Source organism: Hemitrygon akajei, chromosome 18 (genome assembly GCF_048418815.1).
Source record: "Hemitrygon akajei chromosome 18, sHemAka1.3, whole genome shotgun sequence".
Classification (NCBI taxonomy): domain Eukaryota; kingdom Metazoa; phylum Chordata; class Chondrichthyes; order Myliobatiformes; family Dasyatidae; genus Hemitrygon; species Hemitrygon akajei.
Genome location: NC_133141.1, coordinates 13,171,804 through 13,186,521, shown reverse-complemented (window position 1 = coordinate 13,186,521; position 14,718 = coordinate 13,171,804). Strand labels below are relative to the sequence as shown.

The 14,718-nt window shown below is 39.3% G+C and overlaps 1 protein-coding gene across 4 annotated transcripts in view; it reads left to right on the top strand.

The window, feature by feature from the left end:
• The first annotated feature begins 8,651 nt into the window (after nucleotides 1-8,651).
• The window catches only part of letmd1 (LETM1 domain containing 1), a 29,044-nt gene continuing 22,977 nt past the window's right edge, over nucleotides 8,652-14,718 (top strand). For 2 of the 4 annotated variants that reach the window (XM_073070861.1, XM_073070864.1), the window contains exons 1-2: nucleotides 8,657-8,761; nucleotides 12,648-12,808. In XM_073070861.1, coding sequence (XP_072926962.1) covers nucleotides 8,670-8,761; nucleotides 12,648-12,808 — 253 coding nt within the window. In that variant the 5' untranslated portion in view covers nucleotides 8,657-8,669. Of the gene's footprint in view, nucleotides 8,762-12,647; nucleotides 12,809-14,470; nucleotides 14,690-14,718 lie in introns of those variants that run through there. The other 2 variants (XM_073070865.1, XM_073070862.1) reach the window with 2 other exon arrangements.

Here is a 14,718-nt window from a genome sequence, read left to right as displayed (position 1 = left end):
TGAAATCAGGTTATATCCACCTGGTATTTCATTGCCTTACATTGACTTGATTCAAACATACTGAAAGGTCAGATGTTCCCTCCTGCAATTTCAATCCCAGCAGCAGTCCCAGCTATAGGTACTGTCAAATGGATAATGCTGCAGGCAATCTACAATAAACTGCATTCAATCAAATGAGAAAGCCACTTTAAGGACGGGATGAATTGATAAGGAGACAAGAGGTAGGTGTTTGGGTTGTGGGGGTGAAGAGAAGAAGTAGGGTGTAGAGGATACGGTAGACGTGGGGTCTGGGGGTCGGATGTAAGTGGATAGTTTTGGCAGGAGAATCAGAGCTGTGGGGAAAATAAAGGTGCAGGTATGGAGTTGGGGTTTGGCGGGAGGGATGGATGGATAATGCTGGGAGTAAAGAAAAGAAATGGAACTGGTTGAAATGAAACAATTCGATGAAGTGTCATCATGGTTGAAGTTCAAGATATGAATGGGGCTGTGCTGTAAAAGCTTGAATAAAATTGGCTAACTAACAGAAAATAGTAAAAGGTTGCTTTTTGTAGGGCAGTGGCAATGAAGGTTCCTGAGGTTGGTACTAGAACCACTGCTTTTCTTTATATTAATGATTTGGTCTTGGATATACAGGACAACATTGAAAGTCAAAAAACTGCAGATGCTGGAAACTGAAGTAAAGCCACAAAATACTTCAAAAAGCCAGCGGTGATAGGCAGCATTTGTGGAGAGAAAAATAGAATTAATGCTTCAGGTTAATGACCTTTCATCATAACTAGGAAATATTTGAAATCAATAGTATGGTGATTCTTTAATTAGGGTAACATTTCTGTCCCTGGGGTAGATTTTCAAGAAAAAAATAGTTTTTACAAAAACAAGTACTGTAGTTTTAAAAGTTATATAATAGTAACTCTAAACTTTTTTCAGTTTGCTTCATGTATAATATTTTCTTAACATTTAAGTGAGTTAAGAATTTGAATGTGCCAGAATTTCAGTATTTTGGGCTTGTCCCCAACCCAGACTCTGTAACTTTGTCTTCAAAATAAGATAGTAAGTATTAATTTCATGAAACTTTTAGCTTGCATTTTCTCACAAGAACTTTTAAAACACATGTCAAACTTATGTGGCCAATTTTTTATACAATTTGTACATTTTTTTGTGACAAAGAATCGCTGTCCCCAACACCTCTTTCATTACCAACACACAACATATTTTAGAGGCCTATCAAGTTTTTTCAAACAACTGCTTATGTGGTTGCCATGGAAATGAGAAGTGACAGGGAGGCATGTGGCTGTCATGGCAGAAGATTGACAATTTGATGTTCAGAAACGTGAGTAATTTCAAGATTTATACCTCCTGATCCAAGTGTATGTTCATTATGTGTCATTACCAAACAAGTTATTGAGTGTTTTAACTGAGAAATAAATAACATAACTCTATTTCTGTATACTGTACTTAAATTACATTCACAAGCTAGCTATCCAGTCAAGTTAGCAAGTGTGAGACTTAGCCAACTTTTTCTTTAAAAAGTGAGAAATATCATTACCATCATGTCTTTGCCATCACACAACTGGCAGTAAAGTGGTCAAGATGGCCCCCAAATCATCAGCTGACCAATCAAAAAAATACAGAGGCACAATCAAAGAAGGCCCAGTAAAATATCAGCAGTACTTTGAAAGACAGAGTGAGAAACAAAAGAAAGAAAGTAGATAGGAAAAGTTAAGATCGTCTTGCAATTACCAAAGCACAAACAGACTGAAGGGACAACAGTGGAGAGTTAATCAAAGAAACAAAAGGGCTGCTGATAAGAAAAGACAGCCAGTACAAAGTTTTATTGCAAAGAATACTCTGCCAGAATCTCCAACAGGCTAGCAACAAGAACAGAATGACCGCCATCTTCTTGAGGCTTCACCTATTTACTAATAAAGACTATAAGAAGGTGCCTTAAAATTCAAGTGTTGCTTTTTTCGGAGTTGTTGAGATTTCAGTGACTGTTTCATAGACGTACTGATAAAAAAATTTGTGTAGAGCAAGGGTGTCAAACTCATTTTAGGTCACGGACCGGATTGGGCAAAATGCGACTTCATGCAGGCCGGATCAGTTGTGCACGCGCGTGCTCCCACAGCTTTCGTTGCCTTCATTTTTTCAACCTGCTGTCATGTGTCTCAGTCTCTGCTATAGCTACAAAGTGTTTCACTTTGCGAATTTCGTTTCTCATGAAGATTGCCTAGCAAGCATTATTTTCATGATTGGCATTAACTTACAGTTGTAGGCTACAAGAAAGTTGTGATGAGAGAGAGAAAAAATGATGCTATTTTGGCTAAGATTGTTTTGGGAGCCACACCCTTTCCATTGATAAACGATTTGAAATCGAACATTAGCATTCACAAATGTAGACCTAACGAAACAAACTACACAACTGCACCTAATTTTTATTAGCCTGCTTCCAGCAACCAAACTCAGACAATGAACACAGTTAGCCTCTAAGTTTTATTGAAGTGATCACATTTACAATAATAGAATAATCAGAAAATGAATAAATCACAATATTATGACACTCAATATTTCATAATGCATTTCGCTTACATGTCACAGTGCATCGAACAGTGTCACTCATTTTTCACTTACTGCTTCCAGACACCTGATATCTCTTGGCTTTAACCAGCCTGTCAACATCAGGGACCAGTTTCTGGGCAGTTGTGATTTTCATAATGTCATTTAGATGTTTGTGTGTCAGCTGCGAGCACAGTTTGGATTTGTTTATGTTCATTATGGAGAACGCCTGCTCACAGAGATATCTTGTCCCGACCATGCAAAGGATCTTTGAGGCAAAGTCTGTCATCTTGGGGTACATCGGTCCCAGGTATTGATAGAATGAGTCCAGACCCACAGTCTCAAATTTACATTTCAAAGCTGAGTTACACTGAATTTCAATTTGTTCCATTTGGAGTTCCTCCGGCACATCAGATGCTGCGTTGACGGCAAATGGCGAGCAAAATAGTGAGAATTCCTTCTCGAGCTGAGTGAAGACTTGGAAATGATTCTGAAACTCACTTTTCAGCCGTGATATTTTGTCCTTGAACCTGTCCATGTTGTCATTATTCCCATGAGCGACATGAGGGAAAATGAGCTGGGTTGCTCCGGGATAGTTGCATCTCCCACAGGCCTAATTTAGTTTGAAAGACATGTTGCGGCCTTGCATATTAACATTAAGCACATTTAAGTGCTCTGTTATATCCACCAAAAATGCAAGATCATGAAGCCAGTCTGGGTCATCGAACTCTGCCACTGGCTTCCTTTTCTTGTTCATGAATAGTCCAATTTCCGCATGTAATTGAAAATAATGTTTGAGCACAACCCCTCTGCTCAACCAGCAGACTTCAGTGTGGTAGGGTAGGCCGTGTCCAATATTACTTTCGGACAAAAGAGTGTCAAATTGCCGATGGTTGGGTCCCTTGGCTCTAATAAAATTAACCATTTTGATTACTACATCCATGACATTGTCCATTTTCAGGCTCCTGCTACATATCGCCTCTTGGTGTATAATACAATGGAAATTCCAGAGTTCCTGGTCTGGATTTTCTGTCTGAACTTTCTCTCTGAGTTTCACAACAACACCTGCCTTTTTCCCGACCGTGGACGGTGCGCTATCTGTTGCCACACTGACAGTGTGACTCCAGTCAACCCCCAGTCTGCCCAGGCTTTGACGAGGCTGGAGAAAACGTTGTTCGCCGTTGTGGTGTTTGTCTTGGGCACCATCTCCACAAACTCCTCGGTGACGGTCAAAGATGCATCAACACCACGAATAAATATTCTCAACTGAGCTACATCAGTCTCATCGGTACTCTCATCACTTGCAAAAGAGAAAGCAATAAATGACTTCACTTTGTCTTTTAGTTGACTGTTCAAATCTCCTGCAGGGTCCCCGATTCTCTCTGCCACAGTATTTCTTGACAAGCTGATATTACCAAAAGCCTGTCTCTTCTCAGGGCACACCAGCTCAGCCGCCGTCAGCATGCACACCTTGATGAATTTCCCTTCTGAGTATGGCTTTGACGCCGCAGCTATTTTGTTGGCAATAATATAGCTGGCCTGACAGCTCCATCATGAGTCTCTCGACTTTGGGTGAACACTGATTGCTGCTTTTTCAGAGCTGCTTTTACGTTCTAAGTCATCCTGCATACTTGTCATATTTTTCTCCGTGTGACGTCTCATGGTGTCGTTTGATATTGAACTCTTTTGTCACAGCCACTTGTTGCGAGCATATCAGACACACAGGTTTGCCATTGACCTCACAGAAGAAAAAAATTATCTTTCCAATTATCGTTGAATATCCGACCTTCGATGTCAACTTTTCTTTTCTTGGAAAGCATTTTGAACCACAGCAGCAAACAGTCTCAGCCTTGCTACAGGTGTTACTGACCTGAGTACTCTGTGTTTATACTGTGTCTGACGACGTACGTGGGGCCCTGGTGGTCTTCAGTGCAGGGTGGTGTGTGCTTATGCACAGCGGGTGATTAACTGCCGTCTATTGTACAGCTGCCGTACTGATACATAATAAATGGTTGTGAATATACTTTTTCTCCCCCAAATCATCCCGTGGGCTGGATTGGACCCCTTCGCGGGCCAGTAGTTTGACACCCCTGGTGTAGAGGGTTGAGTAAATGTTTTGTCAGTGTTAAAGAAGTGTTCTCTCTTATGGACAGTTGAAAAATAATGATCTCTATAATCTGTTTGAAATTTGATTTGCTGCTTATTCCAGATTTGGGGAGGGTTAGGCAGATGTTTTGTAAGCATTATTGTTTTTTTCTAACAAGACAATAATCATTTCATCCGGAAGCACTCACATCTATGGTGATGAAATGCTTTGAGAGGTTAGTTATGGCCAGAATCAACTCCTGTCTCAGCAAGGACCTGGACCTGCTGCAATTTGCCTATTGCCACAATAGGGCTGGATGATACACCTGCCAGATATGGCATGGAGATCAGTGCAGAGAAAACCAAGCAGATGAGAAACAGTGAGGAGCCAATCATGACAAAAATCACTGACAGTGGACAGGAACTAGAGACTGACAAATGGTTCAAGTATCTTGGCCATCATCAACCAAAAAGGATCAAAGCCTTAAGTCCTTGCAAGGACAGCCCAAACAACAGCAACGTTGGCTAAACTAATACTAGGCTCGAATGACAATTATTATTCACAGATCCAAGTTGGAACTCATGCATGCTCTTGTGCTCTCTATCTTCCTGTATGCATGAGAAATCATGGACTTTGACAGCAGAACTGCAAAAGAAGGTCCAGGCAGTAGAAATAAAATGCTTCAGAAGGCTCCTCAGCATTTCCTATACAGACCATGACTCAAGTGACGAAGTATGAAGAGCCATCACCCAGCACATGAGACACTACTAAGATCTACTGTCCACAGTAAAGAAGAGGAAACAGACGGCAAGGCTACATAACAAGATCGAGTGGACTCTCAAAGACCATTCTTCAGGGAATGGTGCAGGGGGAAAATGGGGACAGACAGAGGAAGAAATGGACAGACAGCATTGCATATGGACCAGAGAAAGCTTTGCCACAACCCAGGCACTTTCCTACAACCATAAGAGATGGAGGCAACTGGTGCAGCGCTCATCTGTACAGCTCACCCACGACCCTAGTGGGTCGTGGGGTCTGTAACTGTAAGTGTAACAATAGGTCTACAGCAAATGCAATCTCAATGGCTCTTCACATGATCTTAGATCACCTGGACAATAGAAAGACCTACGTCAGGATGTTGTTCATTGATTACAATTCAGCATTTAACATCATTCCTACAGCCCTGATCAATAAGCTGCAGAACCTGTGCCACTCTCTGCAACTGATCTTCAGCTTCCTAACCGGAAGACCACAGCCTGTGCAGACTGGTATTAATACTGTATCTCCTCCTCATTGACAATCAACATTGGCACACCTCAGGAATGTGTGCTTAGCCCACTGCTCTATTCTCTGTATACCCATGACTGTGTGGCTGGGCATACATAGCTCAAACAGCATCTATAAATTTGCTGATGATACAACCACTGTCATTAGAATCTCAGGTGGTGATGACAGGGCGTACAGGAGTGAGATATGCCAACTAGTGGAGTGGTGCTGCAGCAACAACCTGGCACTCCATGTCAGTAAGACGAAAGAGCTGATTGTGGACTTCAGGAAGGGTAAGACGAAGGAACACATACCAATCCTCATAGAGGGATCAGAAGTAGAGAGAGTGAGCAGTTTCAAGTTCCTGGGTGTCGATATCTCTGAGGATCTAACCTGGTCCCAACATATCGGTGCAGCTACAAAGAAGGCAAAACAGTGGAGATATTTCATTCGGAGTTTGAGGAGATTTAGTTTGTCACCTTAGACACTCAAAAACTTCTACAGATCTAGAGCATTCTGACGGGCTGAATCACTGTCAGGTTTGGGGGGGGGGGGGTGGCTAATGCACAGGATTGAAAGTTGTAAAATTAGTCAGCTCCATCTTGGGTACTAACCTTTATAATATCCAAGACATCTTCAAGGCGTGATGCCTCAGAAAGGCAGCGTCCATCACTAAGGACCCCCATCACCCAGGACATGCCCTCTTCTCATTGTTACCATCAGTGCTTCAAAAACAGCTTCTTCCTGTCTGCCATCTGATTCCTAAATGGATATTGAACCCACTTTTATAATTTCTGTTATTGTACTACTTTTATTTTAACTCTTTAATATACATATATATATTTACTGTAATTGATTTCCATGTATTGCATTGTACTGTTGCTGCTAAGTTAACAAATTTCACAACATATGCTGGTGATATTAAACCTGATTCTGAAGACTAGACAATGCCATGTTTCACATAGATGTTTTTAACAAATTTCTCTAGCCACCTGCATTAAAAACTGTGATCGCTTATGGAATTTTGATAAATAGTGCCGACTGTAAGGATGTGTTTTTAATTGTAAATGTTGCTTCTTCTAGTTGAACAGATGTTTTTCAGAGTTCGTGTTAAACTAAAACCATTGTATGTCAATGTCAAAGTATTTTGTCATTACTATTACAATGCGTATTTTGATGGAAAAAAAAGTTTTGTTTGGTAAAGTTTTTGATTGGTCTGAACAAAAGTGCTGGAGTCAAGTGCTTTGATGCCAAAATCAGTGTTCTGTCAAAAAGGGTTAAGATTCCAATAGTCTAAGTAGTAAACAAATTGTTTAGCCAAGGAAAATATTGACACGCTTCAGAAAATGTGTCTCAAAAATATATTCTGAATATACTTAAAATGAGCTAAAATAATTAAACAGCATGATATTTAATTGCAGGATTGACTATGAAATCTTTGTAATTTCATTTTAAATTAAATTCAGTATTTTGATGGTGTGATGGTGGTGACATTCATCTGTGAAAACTCTGCAAAAATACCTTAAAATATTTTTTCTTAAAGGTTGATCAATGCCAAGATCTAGTCTTCATTCCAGAGCCTAAAATAAAGGTTATAACGTAAACAAAATGCTGGAGGAACTCAACAGGCCAGACAGCATCTATGGATGAAGGGTCTCGGCCCAAAACGTCCACTGTTTACTCTTCCATAGATATTGTCTGGCCTGCTGAGTTCCTTCAGCATTTTGTGTGTGTTGCTTGGATTTTCTCTTGTTTGTGAGAGTTTCAAGAAATATTAGAATTTAAAGCAGTCCCGAATTGAAGAATTACCCAACTAAGAAAATAATGCCGTGATATAATAGAAATCAAGAGAAACGGAATCATATAAAAGGTGGTGGACTTGTTAATTAAAGCTGAATTGTCTAGAGACATTGTAAACAGAAAGTGAACGAAAAAGAGGGGAGTGCTGGAATTGCGTGATACAAAACACTACAGTTCCTGGAAATCTGACAGCTGGAAACTCACGGAGAATTAGACAATACATCGATGATCTTTCATCAGAGCTGGTCAGCCTGACACAAACCGGAAAGGCTGGTTGAAATGAGGGAAGTGGATATCAATTTGGAGGATGCGGTTGGACTTAGCAAAAAGGCGAGAAGCTGTGGCAGGTGTCGGGGATGGAAACGTTCGGTAGCGAGCAAGGGAGCGGCATTTTAACCCTGATCCTGTGCTCACTGACAATCAGAGACAGGCAGACACAAAATATTGGATGGGGAAACCACTTTAACTTTTAACAAATTCTTTCAATATTCAGGTATTGTCTTAAACCCAGCCATCTTAATGAAAAGAGGCTAATCTGTTTTTCTCACAATAAAAGCCTCTCACCCGTCAGTAACTGTGTAAGAGTGTGCGTGATCGTCTCTTTTGACCTGTTTCCACGGCAACCCTAAAATGGGTTTTCCTCTACTGGAGAGGGAGGGGCCTGGTTTTGCCCCTCTCAATTATTGTTGTAGTACCACCTCAGGGAGCCACATAAGTGGCAAGTCTTATTGGTTTAAGAAATGTTATAGAGTGTAAGAATGAAAAGGCATTGTACGGTTTATTCTTGTGAATAATTTTTATTTTGAATAAAGTTTATTTTGATAATTTTTAAAAACCAAAATCACCATTGTGATAATAAATGTGTAATTAATGCAACCCCGCGTTTTTTCAGCTACTTTGAGTTTTCTACTGACATCGCGAGAGCCGCCGACCTTTGCACTCGCCTGGCTTTTTGTTTTGTAAGATGGCGCTTACGAGAAGTTGTTTCAGGCTTCGGCAGCTAAGTGGTCGTAGCTTCTCCGAGTTTTTATGCTATCCGACAATTTATGCCTCGCAGTAAGCGAAGTTTTAATCTGGGGCTTTTATATGATTATTGTCAGACATTGTCTCTGTCTTTCGCGTGTATCATATGCATCATAATTCCGCAACCGACATGCAAGTAGCGTAGGAGCAAGGGTGTACTTCCACGTTAATGATTATGGGGATGCTTTTTAAATGACTTGAGTTGCTGTCATTTGATAAATTTGACTTTAAATGTCATGCCTATAACATCCTAGCAGTCTTTACGTCTTTGCTGAGGTTGTCGGTCTTTTTGTAGTGATTTCGAAGGGTGTAGACGAATGACGGTGCAGAAGAGGCCTACACTTGTTCTTTGGTAGAGCTACTCTAGTTAGCATTTTTTAAAATCTTTTTCTTCAAAGCCTTTGATGATTTCAACTTTTTCCACTTTTAACAACTGACAAGCAGCTTTTCTGAAGTTTGCAGTTTGTGACTAAGTAGGGTACCACAACGACCGGTGCTTGCTACTCACAATCTGTGCGAATGTTTGGCTGTCATATTTCCAAATTTGATGCTGATAAAACTACCTGGGGTTGTGAGTGATGAGAATGATGCAGCGATGGAGATGACTCATAATCTGAGTTGAATCACCTTGTTTCATTAAACGGTGAAGCGGAGTGTTTGTTTTAAATTGTGATAAATCAGAAAGTTGTTCAAAAGAAACCTGGGTCTTTTTGTACACAAAACTAAAAACTAATATGCAGATGAAGGAAGTTGTTAAGAGGGCAAATGGTATATTGCATTCATTGGAAGAGAGAAAGAGGTCTGCCACAATTGTATTTGGTCTTGATGAGATCATGTCTGGAGTTTCATGTACAGTTTTGGATCCTTTGATTAGCCACTTGTTTTTAATTCTAATGTTGTAATGTCAACACCTATCTTGTTTTGTGGCAATGGATTTCCAAATAGCAAAGAGTGTTGCTAACATTAGTTTGGGGTATAATAAAAATAGAAAATGTTAAGCAGGTCATGTAGCGTCAGGGAGAAAGAATGTAAATGTTTTGGATTAATGACTTCACGTTCTGATGAAAGACCATTGACTTTAAAAATGTTAACTCTCAGTTGCATGATTTGATTATTTGCAAAATGTTCAGTTGTTTCAGATTTCTCACCCATAATATTTTATTTCTGTACTCTGTAGTAGAATGTTTGTAAGTGTACTGGATACCAAGTTCAACTCCTCTCAAAAATTTATCTCAGCCTCATGCTGCTTTCCTTGTCAGTGTATTTTTATTTTTTATTTCATGTTTGTTTTTCATCCAAAGTATTTCATGGATAGTACAGTAGCTGGGAGTTTTAAAAGGCTGTATTATGTAGTGTTAGAATGAAGATTTGGTCTTTTGCAATGTGCAATGTGTTTTCATGATCAACTACAGGGAAGCATCAAGGCTAGGAAAAATGCATTAAGGAAGTGGTCACAACGAAGTTAAACAGTAATAGGATTGGCAGTCACGTGGATGTAGGAAAGGGGAATGTAGTTTAATAAATCAGTTTTTTTTTTAGGCTGTAAGTAGCAGAACAGATAGGGGTAAATTAAGCACATGGGATTGGGATGATATACAGATGTGAATTCAAAATTGGTCATTTTGAGGTGTGAGGCGGTAATGGATGGAGATGTTTCAGGGATCAGGTTAGTGCAAGAAAGTGTTGCTGAGTGAGGTAAAAGATGAGCCATGATCTTATTGATTGGCAGAGCGGGCACGAAGAGCTGACTGGTCTACTGTTATTTCTTCTGCTCTTGTAGGTCAGAGATCAGAAGTCTCCTAACACAAGTGTGAGCTACCTATTCTCGCCTCGGATATAACTGATCACATTACATAGGATACAGGAAAGGCATTCAAATTATTAACTGCAGCCAAGTGTAAAAGATCTAGGAACTATAAAATGCTGAAAATATTGGAGAAAATAAAAGTTAATGTTTCAGATTGGTGAACTCTGTCTAAACTGGTAATTGAGCTGAACCATCAACCCTTAATTTGACTCAACACATTGCCAAGTGTGCTTACCTGTGCAGGCATATTAACGTCCAACTTATGTCGACAGTTTTACATTAAAAAAAAAGTCCACGAGTACTGAATCTATGGTCTGTTTATATTTAAGAACTGGTTTCTTTTTGATGACCAGAAAGAGATCACTGGAAATTCAACTGTATTTGTGCACAATTCTGGAATGTTTTGCAACAACACTTGAACGCAAAGCAAATGCAGCAGAAATTACAGCTCAAATTTTTTACTGTGTTTTATAAAAGCTTACTAGCGCAAAAGCAAATGCATCATAAACCCGGCTAGAATATACATTGCAAGATTTCCCAGAGTGTTTTATAAAAATAAAAGAGCAAAATAAACATTTTGTTTTATAGAAAGGTATCTACAGTTTATATCTTAATCTTCACAATGCTTTCTTTTCCAAGTAATGTGCTTTCCAATAATGCTGATAAAGCAGACAAATTATACTATGTGGTTGTTATTTCCTAGTCTGGGTTATGTTAGCTAATCTTGACAGGCCAGCAACAGGTTTTTACAGGCCTTGATGTTTTAAGGAGAGTTGGCCAAAATTCGTGGTCTTGATTACTGATTCATGACCATTGCTGGAATCTGCATGTGCACGGATCAATTTAGGACCTGTTTTTCTGTTGATGCATTCTTCCTCTCCCTCTGTTCTACCTGAAGGTAAATTAGTGTCAAAACAATGAGAGGTATTCAAGATATCAAGAGACTGAAGAAAGGGGGAAATATAGGACGTTGAGGTTGTATACTGATTGCTTGGAGAAGTATAGAAAATTAAGAAGGCAAAGAGAGGGCTTGATAAAATATTAGTAAGGAAAATTGAGGAAAACCCAAATATATAAGTACATAAGGGGCAAATGGATAACTAATGAGGGCCTATTGAGTATTAAAAAGGTAACATTTGCAGACACAGAAGGGTATGGTTCTTAATGAAGTCTTTACAAAAAAAATCAGGGAAGATCCAGTTTGTATTTGAGGAGATGTGTGTGTGTAAACAGAAAAAGGAGTGATATTAAGTTGTTTAGTATCTTTGAAAATAAATTTCTCCTGGGCCTATTTACCGAAGGAGATGGGGGAAGGGAAGCTAGACATGGTGTTAGATGATTGGAAGGTTGCTACTGGTATTGTTTAAAAAGTAAAGTAAGGAACTGTAATTGTGGGCAAATTACTTGGGGGGGGGGGGGAAATATGGGTGCCATAATGTGTAAAGAGAGATGATTCAATCAAAGACAGTGGATTTTTTCCAGAGTTCACATGTGAGAAACTGTTGATTTGTAATTTATTGAGGTGTTAGCAAGAAAGGTCAACACATTTGATGTAGTTTACATGGATTTTACCAATGTGTTTGAAGTCGTTTGTGGCAAGTTAATCAGAAAGATCTAAAGACCAAGGGATACAAGAGAAAGTGAAACATTGGAAGCAAAATTAGTTCAATGGCAGGAAGAAATGAGTTTGAGTGCATTTTAATAATTGGAAGGCCTTTTGCATGGATATTGTTGGTATTGGCTTAGTGCTACATCCATGACTTTTTGTTTTGTATATTGATGTAGATCAATAAAGATTTCTTCATTTAAAGATGGCCAAATGATTATAGGCATTGATTGTATTTGATAAGGAAAATTATAGACTGCAAGAAAATACCAATTGGCTAGTCAGATGGCATGGACTAAGAACTAGGACATGTGATTAAGATTTTTTTTGTCCTGCATGGATGTATTAGATCAAATGGCCTTCATCTGTGCCATGGATTTCTATCATTCTCTCTGAATACAGTTTAAAAAGTAACAGTATACTTCATTGTGGTTAAACTGCTAACAGATTAATTGATGGTTTTCTTATTTTATTTCCCTCACCACCAACACTCTATTCCATCCCAGGCTTACTAGTCACCAGTTGTCACAATTTTTCACATCAGCGAAGAGGAGTACTTTAAGTTCAGCCATCATCTCAAAGGCCAAACGTTTGAATGCAAAATATGAACAATTTCTGGAAAGAAACTTTCCGCGTTTTTATGTGATCTATTCAAACTTTTTTCGAGGTAAGTTAGTGCCCAGAAGATATTAATAATTTTTCACAAGGTAAACATGACAGAAACTTTGGAAGCAGGAGGAGGAGCATATAACTCGTGATATGTTTGTGAAATACTCTCTAGAGAAAAAAGCCAGAATTACATTTACTGTATGTCTCTATAATTTAAATTTTGAGTATTAAATTTGATGGAATCAGCTACATTAACAAAGACTGCAGCTGGCTCCGTTGATTAAAGTATTGTCTGGTGTAATATTATATATTTTTTTAAATAAACAAGGATTTGATTTGTGCTCTGCAGCATTAGGTTCATCTTAGATAGAACTGTGGTTATACTACATTTGTGGATGTGACACAGTTCAGGATGATACAATGTCTTGCAGAAAGGAAACGGTTTTTCTGATCTGGATTACTATATAGCATTCACCAAAAATCACTTGCATTGATATTGTGCCTTAACTTACCAAAATTTTCTCAAGTTATTTTTAAAGTAAGAAGGAATTATTGCTTAGCAATTGTAGGAGCGGGCAAGAAGTGATCAAGTTCTCTCCAAACTGTTAATATATAGTATGACATTTTAAAGAAATATAATTTCTATGTGCCTTGTTTCTTTCTCCCCTACCCTTGGTCTCCCATGCGCAACATTGCTGTCCTGTCCATATCTTTGGGAGAGTGCTGAGACTCTTCTCACAATTGCTCAATCGAAAACTAGAACTGTGAGAATGTGTATTTGCAGGTGATATTTCTTTGTCAAGAGTTATTGTTTGTTTTAAAACAAAAATGTATGAATTCTAGATTGAGTTTGAGGGTAAATGCTAGGTCAAAATCAGTGTGTGTGCGCCCTTTAATTCCTGGTGGAGTCGTCGGGGTGCCATCGTGAAAAGCTTTTTGCACCGATCTTTTTGGTGATTGCTCATCATATGGCGTGTCTAGGGCATCGGAAAACTGGCGGAGCCCATATCCCACTCCAGGTTTTTGGAGCCGGCTGGATTCACCTCGAGAGCCTTCGCTCCAAAGTCTGGTGCTGATGCCACTACGCCACCAGCTGGCGTAGCCGGGTATAGGCATCGATTTTAATTGACGCTTCGATGCCATTTTCATCGGAGATGGCATCTTCATCAGTGTTTGTTATCAAAACGTCAGTTAAAATTGATACCTGTACCTGGCTGGAAGCCCGAGAAGAGTTTATTCGTAATATATGCCGGGAAAGCACTAGATCCTTTTTTAACTGCTAAGTAATATCAAAACAAATAGCAAGAACTTTGATAGATATATGTGTAGGTTCCCTAGAGGTGAGATTGGCGAATTAGTAATGGAAAATCAGATAATTTAAACCAGTACTTTGCATCAGTGTTCATGGAGGACACTGAAAATATCCTAATTATAACAGATGGGTGCGATTCAAAAAGCTTGAAGGACGTTTTATTTATTTATTGAGATACAGCATGGAATAGGCCCTTCCTGCCCTTTGAGCCATGCTACCCAGGAATCACTCGATTTTAACCCTAGCCTAATCGCAGGATCATTTACAATGACCAAGTAACCAGCCAACCATCTTTGGACTGTGGGAGGAAACCCACACAGTCACAGGAAGAATGTAGAAACTTCTTACAGGCAGCAGCAGGAAATGTACCCGTTCCCAGTACTGTGAAGCGTAATGCTTACTGCTATGTTGCCATAAACTTGTAACAATCCCTATCACAAGGGACAAGGTATTGTGAAAAACTAATGGGACCGAGGGTAGATGAGCCACAAAGACTTGATAGCTTGCATCCAAGGGCTTTAAAGGAACTGGCAGCATATTATAGGAGAGCCGCTGAAGTTTTTGAAAACTCACTCGAGGATACCAGTGGATTGGAAACCAGCAAATCTGAATCACTTGTTCAAGAAGGTAGGGAGAAAAATGTAGGAAACTGTAAG